Source organism: Sciurus carolinensis, chromosome 12 (assembly GCF_902686445.1).
Source record: "Sciurus carolinensis chromosome 12, mSciCar1.2, whole genome shotgun sequence".
Classification (NCBI taxonomy): Eukaryota; Metazoa; Chordata; class Mammalia; order Rodentia; family Sciuridae; genus Sciurus; species Sciurus carolinensis.
In genome coordinates, this window is record NC_062224.1 from 71,694,347 (window position 1) to 71,711,972 (window position 17,626).

The 17,626-nt window shown below is 33.5% G+C and overlaps 1 protein-coding gene across 1 annotated transcript in view; it reads right to left on the bottom strand.

Moving 5' to 3' along the window:
* Positions 1-17,626, bottom strand: part of Spata17 (spermatogenesis associated 17) — a 175,602-nt gene that overhangs the window by 131,064 nt on the left and 26,912 nt on the right. The window contains exon 4 of the mRNA XM_047519967.1: positions 8,306-8,356. Coding sequence (XP_047375923.1) covers positions 8,306-8,356 — 51 coding nt within the window. The remainder of the gene's footprint in view (positions 1-8,305; positions 8,357-17,626) is intronic.

A 17,626-nucleotide genomic window follows, 5' to 3' on the forward strand; every position in this document is an offset into this window, starting at 1 on the left:
TGTTTACCTGTTCCCTCAGTCTTTTTCTCCCTTTTCCCATGCTAACAATCAACTTCTTTTGATTACACTATCGCTCTTTCTATGATCTAGAACATTTATATATTCTTTTCTTATCCCATTAACAGCTACATCTTATACCCCTTCACATCCTTTTCGTCCTTCTTTAGAAACTGTAGACCTTATTGCAAATCTGTTTGTTATACTGAAGATAATAACTGAATTCATTCTGCTTATTATGACAATATTGTTAACATCCTCGTAGGGGCTATTTAGTTTCAGGTTGCATACTGTCTGAACTGGGCACTGCTAATATTGATCTCCCCCTTAAAGAAAAGGTTTTAGAAACCTATAGTTTCACTATAAGCTTATAGGGGGGAAACTGCAATACCCCAGATCTGCACTGCTAGAGGGGAAGATATATGAAAAAACAAGGGAAGAAAATGATCCAAACAAATCTAGATTCTATATTAATAGAATCCAGTTATAGTATGGTAGAAGAAATGTCAGAAAAAGACTTCAGATTATAGATGATTAAGATGATTCATGAAGCAAAGAATGAGATATGAGAGTAAATGCAGGCCATGTATGATCACACCAATAAGCAGTTGAAAGAGCAACTGCAGGAAGCAAAAGATCATTTCAACAAAGAGATTCTCAAAAAAAAAAAAAAAAACAAAAACAAATGGAAATCCTTGAAATGAAGGAAACAATAAACCAAATAAAAAACTCAATGGAAAGCATCACCAATAGACTAGACCACTTGGAAGACAGAACCTCAGACAATGAAGACAAAATGTGGAATATTGAAAATAAAGTTGACAAAACAGAGAAGATGGTAAGAAATCATGAACAGAACCTCCAAGAACTATGGGACATCATGAAAAGACCAAATTTAAGAATTATTGGGATTGAGGAAGGCACAGAGATACAAACCAAAGGAATAAACAACTTATTCAATGAAATAATATCAGAAAATTTCCCAAACCTGAAGAATGAAATGGAAGTCAATCACAAGAGGCTTACAGAACACCAAATGCGCAAAATCACAACAGATCCACACCAAGACATATTGTAATGAAAATGCCTAACATACAAAATAAAGATAGAATTTTGAAGGCTGTGAGAGAAAAGCATCAGATTGCATATAGGGGGAAACCAATACAGATATCAGCAGATTTCTCAGCCCAGACTCTAAAAGCTAGAAAGGCCTAGAACAACATATTTCAAGCTCTGAAAGAACATGGTTGCCAACCAAGAATCCTATACCCAGCAAAACTAACCTTCAGATTTGAAAATGAAATAAAAGAAATAATTTACCATATATTATGGCTTTTACTCTTGTGTATTTAAAATAGAGTTCAATTAATAAAATGTCACTTAAAGTTCCAAGAAGGAGAAGGAAAGGAAATTAAAATTTCTTGAGGAAGACCCTGTGAAATTACACCTATTCCTCATAATAGTTCCATTTCACAGATGACAAAACTGTGTACCAGGAGGCTAAGTGGACTTGCTTGAGGTTTCCTAGATGATGAAAGACACTGGGTATATATCATTCTAAAGCTTGTGCCCATCTTAGTGGACCAAATGCTACATTGCTCATTATTATCTGTAAAGCACTTGATAAATATAAATTGTTATATTGCCTACACCTTCATTCAGCCAAATTCATCAACCTCAGAAACATAGTAATATTTGTGTCTAATGAAGAATGTTCCTGCTACTTTTAACTGGATCCATATTTTTTAATTGCAGCCAGATGCTCCTGGTTTGATGACTTTCAAAACTAGAATATGAAATGTGATAAAGCAAAATGTTTGAAAAAAAAAAGAAAATAAATTTCTTAAAGTGGTCTTTAGTGTTCTTCTTGTTGATATCTTTTATTTTCCTTAAACATTTCAATCTGAACTAAAATATTTTGGGGAACTAAAATCAAGTCAAATCATTTAAAATAAGTATAATAGTAAATAATAAATTGAAATTCAGATTCCAACAGAGTTTCACTAATTATATGTGATGGATGGGTCATTAACATGTACAAGGGCTCTAGAGTAAAAGGAATTCCACAATAAAACAATCAATTTCATCGGTAGCTCTTCAAAACTCTATAAACTTTAGATTATTTCCATTTTTTATTTCCATAAATTTTTGAAACTGAAAAGAAAAAGCATAATGGAACATATTTTATATGGCAGATCTCTAAAATGTTGCAAACCAGCACTTCTTGAGATACGTATTCCTGTATTGCTCCAGTTGTCCTAGAATACACAGGCATACAAGGACTCAGGAGGTATGATTTCCAAAGGCATTAGGAGGAATAAATATTTCCCCAAGAGCCGTTGTTAAATTAAACATCCTGATTGTATTTAGATTACTGAGGACTTTATATTCTGAAAGTTACTTTATGTAGAAAATGAGCAAAAGTTAAAGGTAACAGTCCTAGTAGCAATTTTGTGGACTCCTTAAGTTTTTGTATTTTTTTTTGGAAATTGTGCCCAGGTTATCTTTACTTAGCAGAATTTTTTTTTAAATACCTTTTTATTTATTTTTATGTGGTGCTGAGGATCAAACCCAGTGCCTCATGTATGCCAAGCAAGAGCTCTGCTAATCCCAGCCCATCCTAAAGTTTTATTTTTAAAAGTGAGAGTTCCCTCTTCTTTTCCATTAGTGCTTTAGGGTCCAAAAGAGGCATAATAGAGATACAAATAAAACCATCTAAGACTTTGGATCACAAGATTTTGTGTAATCTTCAAAATAGGAAATAAATGACAGTTTCTCTTTTTCTTATCATTTGCTATTTCCTCCATAAAAATTGTTTAACTTTGTTCTAAGAGGGGTGTTTCATGGAGGGATATAATAGGTGACAATTCCTTATGCTGCAGAATAGGAATATGTGAAGGCCAATGCATGAATATTCCTCTATATGGTAAAGATTTTCATCCTAGGACATCCAAATCTGTCTAGGAGGAGAAGCATGTAACACTGAATTGGGATGCCTCAACTTAGTCACCTATTAACTGTCATTAAATTTAAAATTCTATTAAACATAGCCTAGCAGTAAGGATGCTCATAAATTGTTAGAGTAATAAACTCAGTTGTCCAAGAAAATCAGGGTTTGAGTAATAAAATTCCCCCTACAAGCTTGGTTCAGGGTTGATATGGTTATTTGTATCCAAATTTTGAAAAATAGAGAAAAGTTTGAAAATAAAAGCAAAACTACATGTGATCAGAATTGTCAGGAACTTGGGAGGGTACCATACAATTTGGGTTCATGGTCACTTACTAGCTTTGTGATTTGGGAAAGATCCTAATTCCCTCATCTTTCAAATTGTAATCATGATACCTGCCTTAGAGAGTTGGTTTTGAGGATTACAGAGAAAACTTAAAATATTTAAAAATACTTAGAATAATGCCTGGTCAGTTGTAACTGCTATATAATTGCTAAATCTTCTTATTATTTACCAGTGGTTCTGATTTATGAAATTTGATAACATATGGGATGGTAATATGTTTCTTGCCAGGTCTCAGAGATACATATTTCTCACTGGAAGTCAGTCTGATTAAGATATATTCAGTTATCTATCAGTTATAGCTATTCATCTTTAGGTAGTTCCAAAATCTAGACTCCTTCTATTGGATAGATGCAGGCCTTAGCAACTAGGTTGAGAATGAATGTATGTGGGGTTTGTCTTAGGTTATTTTCCCCCTAAAAAATTGACAAATTAGGCATAGGATATATCCCATTCCATATAGAAGATTTCATAGGTCGGGTTGACCAGAAAGTAAAAGAAGATAGAACACTTACGTATTGAGAACCATGAATCAAGGTTCTGGGGAAAAGGGTCAAATAATAAACCTTAGGATGGATGGAATAGTTCCATCAAACCAACTTTTCCTTTTACCTGGCGATATTTTTAAATAGTTTTTCCACATATGAAGTAATTCTTCCCCTCATCTAGTGTCTTTATAGTATTATTAGGAACCGGAGTCTCTAGCTTCAAGTATTGGGTAGGCTTGAGGTGACATCTACATGCTTATGTATATATGCTCACTACTATCAGAAATAGAGGTTCAGCATACTGGGGATGCAACTCAGGAGTGAAGCCCTTGCCTAGAATGCAAAAGAAAAAAAAAAAAAAAAACAACCTGAATTCAATCCCCAGAACCACAAAAACAAAACAAAGCAAAAACAAAAGCCAACTGAGCGTAAGTTCTGTTCCACACTGTAAGAAGATATTCAATTGTCTATCTAGATGGGATCAGTAGAAAAATAAGTTGAGCAACTGAACCAGATCATGCATTCATATGATCTCTTTGCTATCCAAAGGGAGAGCAAGCTGAAAAGAAAAACTAGGGCCAAATTTAAATGGGGTCCATAATAGTGGCCAAGATGCCAGAGGAAAAGCAAAACTTTAATCTCTAAGTCAAATTGGAGACTAAAAAGGAGATAAAGTGTCACACTGAGAAACAGGAGGAATAGGGTCCCAGGAGCTAAGATAAAAATTTACTGAGCAATTTATTGCTGTATTAATTGACTGTCACTGGCCTAGCAGCAAATCAGCAACAGGGGTTCTGTAAAGGCATACTGTGGGTTCTGACAGCAGCTTATATCATAGCAAACCTCATTCAAACCTGTATGTGCTACAATTCTTAGGCAAGGTTCTAAATGTCATGAGGTCTTCCATTCACATGTAAACTGCACACTAACCAAATTTTATTTTACCACATCCAGTTAATCCACACCACATAGCCTAATCAGGTAATCAAAAAAGTTTTAAAGATCTTCTAGCAAAGGCTTAAATAATTTCCAACAAGGCCACTCAGGGACATACAGAAAATGTACTTAAAGCAAAGGACTTTTTTTTTTTTTAACTTCTTGTATAGAAAAATAAATGGACCTGACTTTAATGATTTATATAGGAATATATATCTAACAACCTATCAAAGTCAGGCATTGGCTATACAAAGATGAAGAAGATAGGATCTGGGCCTCAGGGGACTTACAGCATGTGTGGGGTGGAGACTGGCATGTAAATTAGTAAGAATAATAAAATGTTACAGGTTCTATAACAAAAGTATGTCGATGGTAAAATAGGGAAATAAAAAGCAAGAGAGTGATCAATTCTACAGGGGTAGGAGGATCATAAATTCTTTAGAGAAAAGGTGACCCTTTAAAAAGTAAATGCATCAAATGAAGATATTAATATCTGTTACATAAAACAAAATCACAAGCATGTACTTTGTACTTCATTAAAAAAGAGTGACATCATCTTAGGGATGGGAAGTCTATAGATAAATTTGAACAACTGTGGTTCAGTAGCCTCTTTGACAAATGAATTGTAATTAGTTGTCATACTAGCAATCAATAACCAAATGTAAAATTTGCAAATGGCTCAGTTCATGAGGCAAACTAAGATGAAAGTTTTTCTTACCTATAGTAAGTGACTATCCTTTTTATGATTTGGGTACATATTTATCTGTCTGCATATCATTGCTCAGATTGATTTTTGGTAGTTATCTGTCATCCTTAGAGGTTTATCATAACCAACTGTATTTAAATAATTTCTAGGGCAATTACTTTGAACATAGTTTCTTGATAGCTTATGAACTGAAAAGGAAGAGTAGTAGTTATTAGAAGCAAAGTTTCAGCTACTGGTACCCAGTTAGGGTTGGCTATAATTTTCAGATGTGAATCACACAAGGATATATGGACCATATGTTGGTCTCTTCAATCACTCACTGAGGTAGAGAGCAAAACTTTGAAAGTACAATCCAACAAAAATCCACTCACAAATGAATTAAGTTCCTGTCACTGGTCTCTGATCAACTAATGCTAAATATTAATCTTTATATAGGGAATAACTTAGAGTCTCATGTCTGATGTCTCAATTTAGAAACACAAAGCACCCAGTCTCTTACAAAGTTAACCCATCTTCAACCTGTGAAGGAGAACTTTGAACTTCTTTTTGGAGAAATGCATTTATTATACATTGTCCATAGTAATCTTTATATACTCCCCATAGCCTCCCAGAAATTTTTGAGTATCTCGTGGATAGTTTCAATTCTACATAATGCTCAAATATTCCCTCTCCTCACTTGAATCCCCATTACATTCTCTCCTGGAATATCATGTCAAAAAAAAAATACAGATTTAGTAAGGAGAGGCTTTATTTAAAAGGATTATTGAAAGGGGAAGAGGGAAGGAGTGCCCACAATAGTCAGAGGTGGCCCAGTGCAATAGGGAGAACACTGATCTTGCGATTTCTAAGCATGTCAAGAGGTAGGCAACAAGAGGTTTTCTTTTATAGAAAGGTGTAAACAAGGCTAGAAAATATCTGATGTGCATAAATGGAATGAAAGAGTGATATAACTGGATTGTATAACAGAGAATATTTTACCCTGAAGCTGTTTATTCTCAGGAGGAAATAAGAAGATGTTGTATGTTGGTCAAAGCTCAGAGACATGTGGTAAGCAGAGAAACTAAGTCACAACTTGGATAAAAAACATTGTTTCAATTGATCAGTGGGTCAAACAGATGAGCTAATTATTTGTGAGGTAAAGAATGGAAATTTGAAGGTGATGAGTCTGGCTTTGTCATCAGTAAACAAGTTGGACATCTGTGTGACATGTCCACCTTATCTAAGTCATAGGCAGAGAGATGTTTTTGTTTTGTGTATTTGTGGGTTGGTTTTTTTTTTCTTTTGCTAATAAGCAGTGCTTAAAATACAAAGACCTGTTTTTAAAAAATCTTTGCTGTATTCCAGGATATCAGTCTCATATAAAGTTCTCCATTGTCCAGTGATGCTAATCAAAGACAAACTGACATTGAATAGAGCTACCAGGAAATATGGCTTTTAGTATAATGCTGGAATAAATAAAAGAAGCTCTGCCTTCCAAGTGACCTGTGTAGATGTGAGTTTCTTAGATATAGCTAATCTTGGTTAAAGGTATCTCAATGATTCAAGTCAAATCAGAATTCAATATGATCCTTTGGACCTGAATAATAAACATAAGGATGCATTTTTTGAACCCTGTCTTCTCTCCAGCAGTAGAGAGAAACAGGAAGATATTCTGTGATATCCTCTGGTGACCTAACTGCAGGGGTATCTCAGACTTTAGTCATTAACTGCTTTAGGTTCTCAATCATTGATTACTTTTTACTTCAGAGACATATCTGACATGATGTAAGCAGAGAAGAAACAATCTAATGGTTGTGTAAACTCTAAGGGCAAGTCTATGGCAGGGCTGTACAAAGAATAAAAATTCTCTAAATTCTAAGTCTAAAAATTCCCATTAAAAAAGAAAATCAAATGGTTTTCCTATGTGAATATTACTGAAAAAGGTAAATAGTATTCTGCAAGTATAGAAGAAGCAGGGAAATCTGTTTATTCCTCTTGTCTATTTGTTATTTCACAAACTCCAGGAGAACAGAGAAGTGGACAATGATATTGAAGAATATTCCCAGGATAGGTTTCCTATACATTTACACCTGTAGAGGAAAGCACGTCATCCGAAAGCAATATACAATATGCAAAATAGTTAATTTAGCCACTATGGTTCAACACAGGCCTTTCAGAAAGTATTTACTACCTTACCTCACCCAAAATAAAATCTGCTTCAGAAGTAAGAACTAGAAGTTTAATAAAATAATATAGGTCTTAAAAACATTAATGAAATTTACTTAAAATAGTCCTCCATTTATAATAGTTTAGCAATTAAGCTGTTAGCATATTGTCTGAAACAAAATACATAATATTGTTGTTGCAATGTCCCAAATCTGTGTAACAACCAAGTTCAAGCTCTTGAGTTGCTAAAGTCAGCTTTCTATTAGAAAAATAGCAAGTAAAAGTGAACACAGAAATGATACAAATAAAACTTCTAAGCTGGAAACTGACTTTATTACTATTAAATCACACAAATAATTTCTAATTGATTTCTATTGGGCAGGAAAGTTATATTCCAGAACCATGTTCATCTATTTATCACAATATTCTATATGACATATGGAAACTAATACATTGCTTCATTAATATTTACAGTCTTTCTCTAGTTATAGCCCAGAGTTATTTAACATTCTAAAACACAAGCATTTATAATTACATATTTTACATTTTACTCTCCTTTTAGTACTCTAATTTTTACTCTAATTTTTATACTGTTAGCATAACTTTTTAACTATGTACTCTTTTTCTCCCTTTCCATTAGCATATCAATCAAATTTGCATTATTCTGCTTTGCTCATTTTATTAAAAGCGAATTCAGAGCACAATTGACTTTTCATTTGTTTAACAAGTGAAGAAATATTTACCTTGACAGCCATTTCATTGTAGAGATTCATCTTCATAGTATAATGTGCTACCTGTGAAACAAGAAGAAAAAAGATGGCATACATTTCAGTTACACAAAGGCAGTGCAGCCTATTTTTACATATAAAAGATAAGAATCTTTATACATAATACATAATAAGAGTTCTAGGCTTAGAAAAATGAAATCAAACTTTGTATTGAAGAGATAGGCTTCCTAATACATAATGCAAGCTTAACCAGAAAAATCTATGGTAGTCAAACTAGGAGCTAATGGAGATATATGATCATAAAATGCTCTCCGCTGAGTTTGATAATCAATGGTGCTCTACTGAGAATAGAATAACAAAGCAGAAATATTCACAAGTGCTGGTGACACGTAGTATTGTATGATTTATTCACTGGGGTTCTTTTAGCCAAAACTCACAGAAACATAAAAGGAATTCATATTTCAAGACGTCTGGTTTAATGAAAAATTCAAAGAAATGCTGTCTTCAGTCGAAATCGTTCAAGGATATGGATGCAGTGATGGAGCAAAATTGTGCCTTCCAACCATCTATGCAAAATGTTATGTACTTAGCTGCCTCCTGAGCAATCCTTGGGAATTTTGTTTCATTTAATATTCATTCTAACACCATAAAATCATAAATATAATGATATCATGTTATAGCAAATCCCTTGATAAAGCGAAGACTTCTGAAAGTCCTGGTTTCTATCTAGTAAAGACACATCTATTAATATACAAATCTCCTTAAAGGAAATAATCATGCAGTAATGTAGTTTAATTCAATGAAAATGTTGCTTTAAATAAAGCTTTCACATCTTCTCTATTGTTTCATTAAAATGCAAAAGTAACATAACTCATGAGAGTATACAATAAACAGTAAGAGCAATGAAATACATATTTTTCAATATGATATACAACTTGATCCATTTTTTATTCAATCAAATTCATTCAACTAACATAACTTCAACCCTGTTAATGAGTGCTCTGTTTAGGGCAAAAATAAGAAAAAAAAATTTCTTAACCCTTTATCAAGGAGTTTTCTTCCCCATGACAAACAGGAATTCATATAAAGGGTTTCCCTGTAATTAGTGTTGTTTGAATTGCCTTGTCTGATCCAAAGCAAATTGTCTGTGGAGAGCAGCAGGGCTGGATTATTTATCAACAGTCTGAGCAATTAAGAAACAGTTGGTTGCAATATGTTATTTACAAATGAACACAATGTTACTTCATTTTAAATTCTCTTTCTTCCTTTATAGCAAGTCAGGCATAATTCTTGGCATTTGAGGTGATTTAAAATATTTACTTTACAACTGTTATTTCTTCAAGTCATATTGAAGCAGACATTGCCATTAAATATTTTATAAGGAAGAAGTATTATTGGAAATTACATATTCCAAAAAGTTTTGCCTCACAAAAAAGATGTTTCTTATCTTTCTCATAATATTTCTTCACTAAAAGTAGACAGTGTAGGAGGTTTTGAATCAGAGACCTATATTCAATCTCTGACTTTGCTTTATTTTAGTTTATTTTTTATTTATTTTCGGATGGATCTTTCTATGTTGCCCAGGTTGTTTCTGAATCCATGAACTCAAGTGATCCTCCCTACTTGGCCTCCCTACACAGGCTCCTGAGTAACTGGCATTTGCCACCATGCCTAACTGACTTTGTTTTAACCAGCAGTGTGTGTGGCTTTACAAAAGTTACTTTAAGTTTCTCCATCTTCCTTTTCATCCTTAGAAAACAAAGCATTACATGTTTCATTGAATTGTTACAAAGAATAAAATGAGATAAAGTAATTAAGGTGCTTGGGATATGTCTAATTGTCATTATGAAATTATTATTTTGTGGTTAAAAGGATATAGTTTAACTACAAGTAAATTTCCAAAAATTATAAAAGGCTAAATTTTATTTTGAACTAATGGGAAAGAGAGATATAGCTTTTGAGCCTGTTTAGGCTCAAGTGAATTCTGAATTCTCCATTTGAAAGTTGGAAAAGCACTTTGATTCTAGCATTTCAGTCTCAAGTGAACCACTAATTGGTACTACATTTATTTTCAATTCCGCAGCCCAGATGTTTTTTAAAGACCTCCCACCAAATGTGACACAAATATTATGTGATTTCATTTATATGACATACATAGAGTAGTCAAATTCAGAGAGATAGAAAGTAGACAGTAGATAGTCGTAGTTCCCAGGGACTAGGGGGAAGTCATATTGCTTTGTGAATATAGAGTTTAAGTTTGGGATGATGAAAAATTTCATCATATATAGTGGTGATGGTTGCATTAACAATGTGAATGTAATTAATGCCTGAAAAAACTAAAGTTAAAAATGATTAAAATGGTAAATTTTATTTTGTGTATATTTTCTCATGATTTAAAAAAAAAAAACACTCAAATATCATATGTGAATAAGAACTGTGCATTTCCATAAGTTATCTGGGAGATATACTTAGACCCCTTGAAGTGTTACATAAAATTTTATCTCTAAGTGGTTATTAACTCTGAGAAATGATGATTATTTGTTACAATAATGTTTATATTTTGGTTACATTAGTTAAAATATAATTCATATAAAAGTCTTTGTTCTTAAAATTTTTTTCTGTCCTGAATTTTTTCCCATTATATGGAGTTGGACAAAAAAATAAATAAATGGTGAATAACATACCCAAGAATGACAAGTTGTTGTAATTTCTCAGTGGACAAAATTTTTAATTTTCCTTAGTATTTATTAATCTCCCTTTATGATTGAGACATCATATATATTTTAAATAGGAAGACTATAGATTTGGGGTGAATATTAAACATGAAAGGAGTATATATTGTTTCATTGTAATGGAAATGTGGTGCTCAATTCTAGATGTTCAACAAATGTTTGCTGAATAAATGAAAGAAGGGAAAGAGAAAGGGAAGAGGAAAATACGGAAAAAGGCTAGAGAGAACGGGTGTCTTATGTTTAAAAGAATATAAAAACTTCATGGGATGAAGGTATTTAAATACTATCAACTCTATGGCCTTTGTTGTATTATCTAGCTCCATTTTTAGAAGGTTTCTGAAATTTTTTATGTAGAAGATACTTCTTTTGAAAACACAAATATTTGTCTTGGTGACTAATATACACAAGGACTTTTGGACAAGACTACTGTTAAGCAAAATTAGACTAAAGTGTTCACAAATGTTATTTATAACAGGTGTCCTTTCTGATTTGTTAGTCACCAATTCTGACAAGTAAATGAACTTCCTGTATAGATTGCCAAGTATTTTAAATAGCATTCTGTGTCTAAGACAAACTTCTGACTACTCAGTTTCACAAAGTCTCTTTGTTTTCTATTTTATACTGAGGAACTGAGTCCCTCATTCTCACCTAGCATTTCTAATTCCCTGAGCTTTGTCAAGTTTTCTTTTCACATGACTGCAAGTCCTCATACCTGCATAATCTTATTTTTAATCCATCTTGAACACTTTTTCTCTAGATTAATTTTGTATGTATTTTTTTTATCAAGTCATTTTCAATTTTTAAAAATCAAACTTTTGGTAGTTTCCAGTTACTTAAGGTAAGGAAGGCATCTTAAGTAGACTGACAGATTTAATTAACACACTTGAATATTTCAGATCTCCAGGAGGGAGAGATGAAATTACAAACTAAGTTTGATAACACTAAATCTTCTTATTTCCCTAGTAAGGAAATACTAATAAGAATATGTCCCATATCTAAGTCTTTCTCTCCCTTATATCAGATGATTTACAATAGGGGCAAGCCCAAAATGGCAATAGTTAGGTTTCCTTGCCTAGGTTTCTGGCGGGCCGTAATGTTTTATGTTATGTTTTTAGTAAGTAGCCAAGGTCATGAATTGGCTATGTTATGGTTAGTGGGCAGTCAAGGTCAGAAACACTCTGACTCACTGTATGTACTCAAGGTCATAAACATTGCTTGTGAGCATGTGGCCACAGATGTATCCTTTTGGCAGTGTGCCTTCTTTGGACTGTATATAAAAAGTGGGTTAAATGGAACTGAGGGGACAAAATGGAACTGGTTGGGGGCTAAAGCCCACCTCTGAATAAAGCATGTCTACTATCCTAACTTAGTCTTGCACCTTCTTCCACCTGCTGAAATGCCAAATCTGTTTCCTGAGTCTGAGCCCCACTCAATAAGCAAGAACAGTCACTATCTTACAGGTCAATATTCAAAGTTCACCACAATCAGGTCCCAATATTTTTTTCTGATTACCTCTCACAACTCATTTCACTTAAACCTGAATCTGATAAATTAGTACATATTTTTCTTCTCTACTTTCATGTTTATATTACTCACTTTGTCTTAACATTCATTCCTTTCCAATTACCCAAATCCTATCTCCTGTTTTTATTTACAAGCATTTTAGGAGAAAACACCTTTTCTCCCTTACTCTGAGTATGAAAAACTGGAATAAAAAGTGAGAATTCTCCTAGCTTCAGTGGGTATTTTCAAAACTTTTCAAACCTGTAGGACAGACATCTTTAAAAAAAACACAACAAAAGAAACAATGATGATAAAAAAAAAAAGTTGAATCTCAACTTTTCCAATTTTATTATATTTCCAATTTTGGTGTTGTCAACCTTCATTCAGCCTTTGGATGTGGACCATTTGATCCTTTCTCTCCTTGGTGCCCCTCCCCAAATCTTCCAACCATATGATATAAAGATTCTGACACCTAGGTAAAGGTGTCATCTTCATCAGAACTCCTGCATTATCTCAAGGGTTCTTATATTCAGGTGGACAGCACATTCATTACCTAATCTCACATCCACCTGCCTTTCTCATTCCCAATGACCTTCACTTTAGCCTCATATTCCTACAGTATGCTCCAGATTTCCTGAACTATAAATGTTCTACCTCTTGTCTTAAACCCTGACTGCAAATTCCTCTGTTTAAGACCCTGATGGCTAAACTTCTAATCAAAGGCTCTAGACAGATCTCTCCTTTCCTTGATTGTAGTTCCTTCCATACGTTTTCATGTATAATTAATGGCTACTTAGAATTTTTGGTATCTGAACACACCATAAGTTATTCATGTTGAACATTTTGACTGTAAACCAAGAAAAGATGTGTTTCAAGGAGGAAGTATTCAACTCTTTCAAAAATAGAACATTTAAAGTAATACATAATCACAATAATTTTGAGTAGTCTATCTATCACTACCAAATCAACTGGTTGTATTTGCCAGATTGAGAAATACAAAGGAAATATCTGCATTAAAGTGATAATGATAGAACCTTTAGAAACCATGCACAAATAGACAAGTTATCTGCTGAGTATGAACCTTTATATTTTTCACATCACTGTCATCTTTCTTTATAATTCTGAGCTTAATCATTAAAATAATTTATTATCAAGTAATCATGAGTTTTCTGTGCATGCAGTTTGCCTTGTTTCTGGCAACTGATAACCATCTCATTATTATCAACAGTAGAGTTTTAAAATAACCTTTCTTTTTTCATAAAAAAATAGTTAAAATTCAATTATATTCTTTCTCTTGGTTACTACTAATATAATCTTTTAAGAGAATGTAAATCAAATCTAAACTGATTTCATTATTATGATGAAAATGTCAATAAAATTTTCAATTAATATTAATAACTCAGAGTCTTAGGTTGACCTGCATTTGGTGTTTATTTAAAATGTAACACCCTGAAGGGAAGAAACAACATGCTATTTCAGTTTTCTGCTGACATTAAAATGTGAAGAATATTGCCTTATTATTTACAACTGATTTGGAAGTCTTACAAGGAGAAATACCAAAAGAGTTGGGAATTTTTTCACTTATAGAAGAAACATTTGTTCACCTAATGAAAAGAAATAAAAATTTATACAGAAGCAATCTTATCAGTTTTAAAATTAGTGACTGATATTTTATATATATTTACCATTTATAGTACAAATAAATTGCTGGTACTTATGATATCATAAAGCAATTTGATAGTTGATGGTATCCTTCAACCCATTTAAAGTTAATAAAATTTCCTTTCACTATTATTCTTTTAAATGATCAAACATGAATACTTTGCAATAAGTATTAAAATATAAGCCATAAATAAGTATTGTGAGCCCTGATTTTCAGTAATGTAATAAATTATTTTTATAATTTGAGCAATATCTTTTTAAAATCATAGTTATCTTTATCAATTAAATTGTTCTACCATAGGTTATTAACACATTTCAACAAAAATTTTAATTAAATTGCCTGTTAAATGTGGTTGTCAACCATGTTATTCAAGTGGATAATCTCAATTTAAAAGCACAACATTGAGCTTTCCAGTATTATAGTTAATATACATTTATTTAACGATAATTCATGTCAAATTAATCATATTATAAGTCTTTATACTTTCTTGCCCCCAGACAACGATTTTAAAAATAGCAAGTTTGATGTTAAATGCAATGCAAACTATATAATGATAAAACATAAAATATAAGAGCAAATTTAGGAGTATTAGAATATATACAAGCTGTCCTCTAGAGTTTATATTGATAAATTTACTCAGGGAACACTTAAAGTGCTAATAATCTACTAGAGAGAGATGAAAATATTTTTCAACATTTTTTCTGGTATTGTTGTCTATGGGAATGACTATTTTAAACAGGCATGGTGACATGGCACCTGTATTTCTAAGTTACTTGGGAGACTGAGGCAGGGGGATCACTTGAGCATAGGAATTTAAGACCAGCCTGAAGAACATAGGAAGACCCTGTTTCAAAAAAAAAAAAAAAAATAACAAAAAAAGAATGACTTTATTTCACCACTTATGAAGTAAAGCAGTGAACAGTAAGGAGAAGCTATGTAAGACTTGTATGGCTGAAAACAGGAAAGGTTCCAAAACAACTGATTGTCCAGTGGAACTAGCAGAACACAGTAAAATTACACCAAGAGTTCAGCATGCATGAAATGCATGTGCACTAAGCACACACTCCAGGTGACTATAAATTGGTTGTTAATAAAGCAGAAGAATCAGAGCACATCCTCAGTAATAGGAAAGAATTTTCATGGTTCTGAATCAACAGTCCTAGGACCTTAAGACAAGAAAATTTGGAATATGTCATTAGATTTAAAAAATAAATTTAAGTAGGAAGGTCTGAAATAGAAATTGAAAGGAAAAACAAATACAACAGTCCTACAGGACCCAAGAAAGAGTTCAATCATAAAGAAGACCAGAATAGTTCTATTCTCTGGGTTAATAAGGCTACTGTAGAAAAGAACACATGACACTTTAGGACCTGATCAGTTATTTATGTCATTATGAGAATTAGTTAAGAATAACATTCTACTATAGTTATATTTTGAGGAAGGCCGTCTCTAAAAATATAGAACCTTCATAAAAATGATTCTAGGACTTCTGTCTTTCACAGTCCTCTTTCTGCTTGATCACTGCCACATTTGAGACTGGTGTCAACTTCAAGTTTCTTACAAGTTTACTTCCCTGGTCCCTGTGATGCTATGTCCCTTTTTATACTGTTTATTCTCTATTTTAATTCCCTTGCCTCTGACTAAACTCTACCTAATATATTCCACAAGCTGCAGTTCCTGGCCTTCTGCTGCTCTATTGTTTAGCTACATTTTTCTTTAGGTAGAAAAGCTTGTCATCTTATAATGATGACTCTAAAGCCCTTATCTTCAGCTATGACCCTTAATCTAAGTGTCTATTCAATATTTTAGTTTAATAAACATTTGTTGAGTGCTAATTATGATGTACCAGACACTCTGCTGAGACAGCATCAATGCCTTACAAGAATATCTCCACATGGAGGTGTACTAACATCATCACAAACTCATAAGCTCCAAGCTCCTTTTTGTAAGCATCAGGGAGTACCCCCTTCAGAATGTTTCTTGTAAATATCCTTGTTTTTGTTATCATTAAAACAATCAGTTTTCCTTAGATAAAAATGCAACTATTTGCTGGGTGTTGTGGTGCCTGCCTGTAATCCCAGGGTCTCAGAAGGCTGAGGCAGGAGGATCACAAGTTCAAATCCAGCTTAAGCAATTTAATCAGGCCCTAAGCAACATGGTGAGACTCTGTCTCAAAATAAAAAATAAAAAGGTCTGGGGATGTGACTCACTTGTTATTCACCCCTGGGTTCCATCCCTGGTACCAAGAAAAAAAAAAGTATATCAGCATTTTACAAAATAAAAAAGTATACTTCTAACTCTCATGATGTGAGCAAGGTTCCCTGCAGCACTGTTCCACGTGTCTCTTCATCTCAGCTCTAAGCCTGAAAGCCAGGCATGAGGTGTGCAATTCTTGTGCTAGAGGGGAGGAGTGAGAAAGCTTCAGTTATGATTTGGATGTCAGGTGCCTCCCAAAAGCTCACATTGAGACAATGAAAGAAGGTTCAGAGGAGAAATGATTGGGCTGTGAAAGTTGTAACCTCATCAGTGATTTAATCCTAAAAGGGATTAACTGAGTAGTAATTGAAGTAATAGGGTGTGGCTGGAGGAGGTGGGAATTGGGAGCATGGCTGTGAGGTATATATTTGTATCTGGCAAGTGGAGACCTCTCTCTGTTTTCTGATCTTCATGTGAGCTGCTTCCCTCCTCCACACTCCTCTGCCCGATGTTCAGCCTCACCTTGAGTCCTGAAGAATGGAGCTGGCCTTCTATGAACTAAGACCTCTGAAACTGTGAATCCTCAAATAAACTGTTCCTCCTTTAAAACTGTTCCTGGTCAGATATTTTGGTCACAGCCGTGAAACAGCTGACTAAAACAGCTTCTTAAAACTTCAACTTGGGTGTGGCATGACTCATCAGTTCACAACACATGGCCCAGTCCAAAATCAATGGGATGGCAGTGAATCATTTTTTTAATGAGGAAGGGGTGGATTGTGAGTAATTTTGAGCAAGAATATAACCCATCCTGGCACACAGAAGCAGATTTGGAATAGCTAAAGGATGTCCAGAGAAGACATTTAGTATTTAACATGTGCATCCATAAGAATTTATATGGATCATGAGCTTGGTATCTTAGGCACATTATTTCTTCTCCCTGAGCCTTCATTTCTTCATCTATAAAATGAAGGAAGATACAATCTGCACATTATACATGACAAAACATTATTAGGCACATATTAGCATTAAAAAATGCTTTAAAGTAAGAGATTCCTTTTTAAATGCAGGAAAAGATTTTATAAGGGTGACATTCTACTCCTTACCTACCTTCTGCTATTCTCTAATCTCTGTGCCAGCTGGATCAACATCCGCATTATTTATCAATACACTATGCTCATTCTCAATTTCAAAACTTCATTCATGCTGTTTCCCCCAAGGCTCACTTCAAGTGCCATTTCCTTG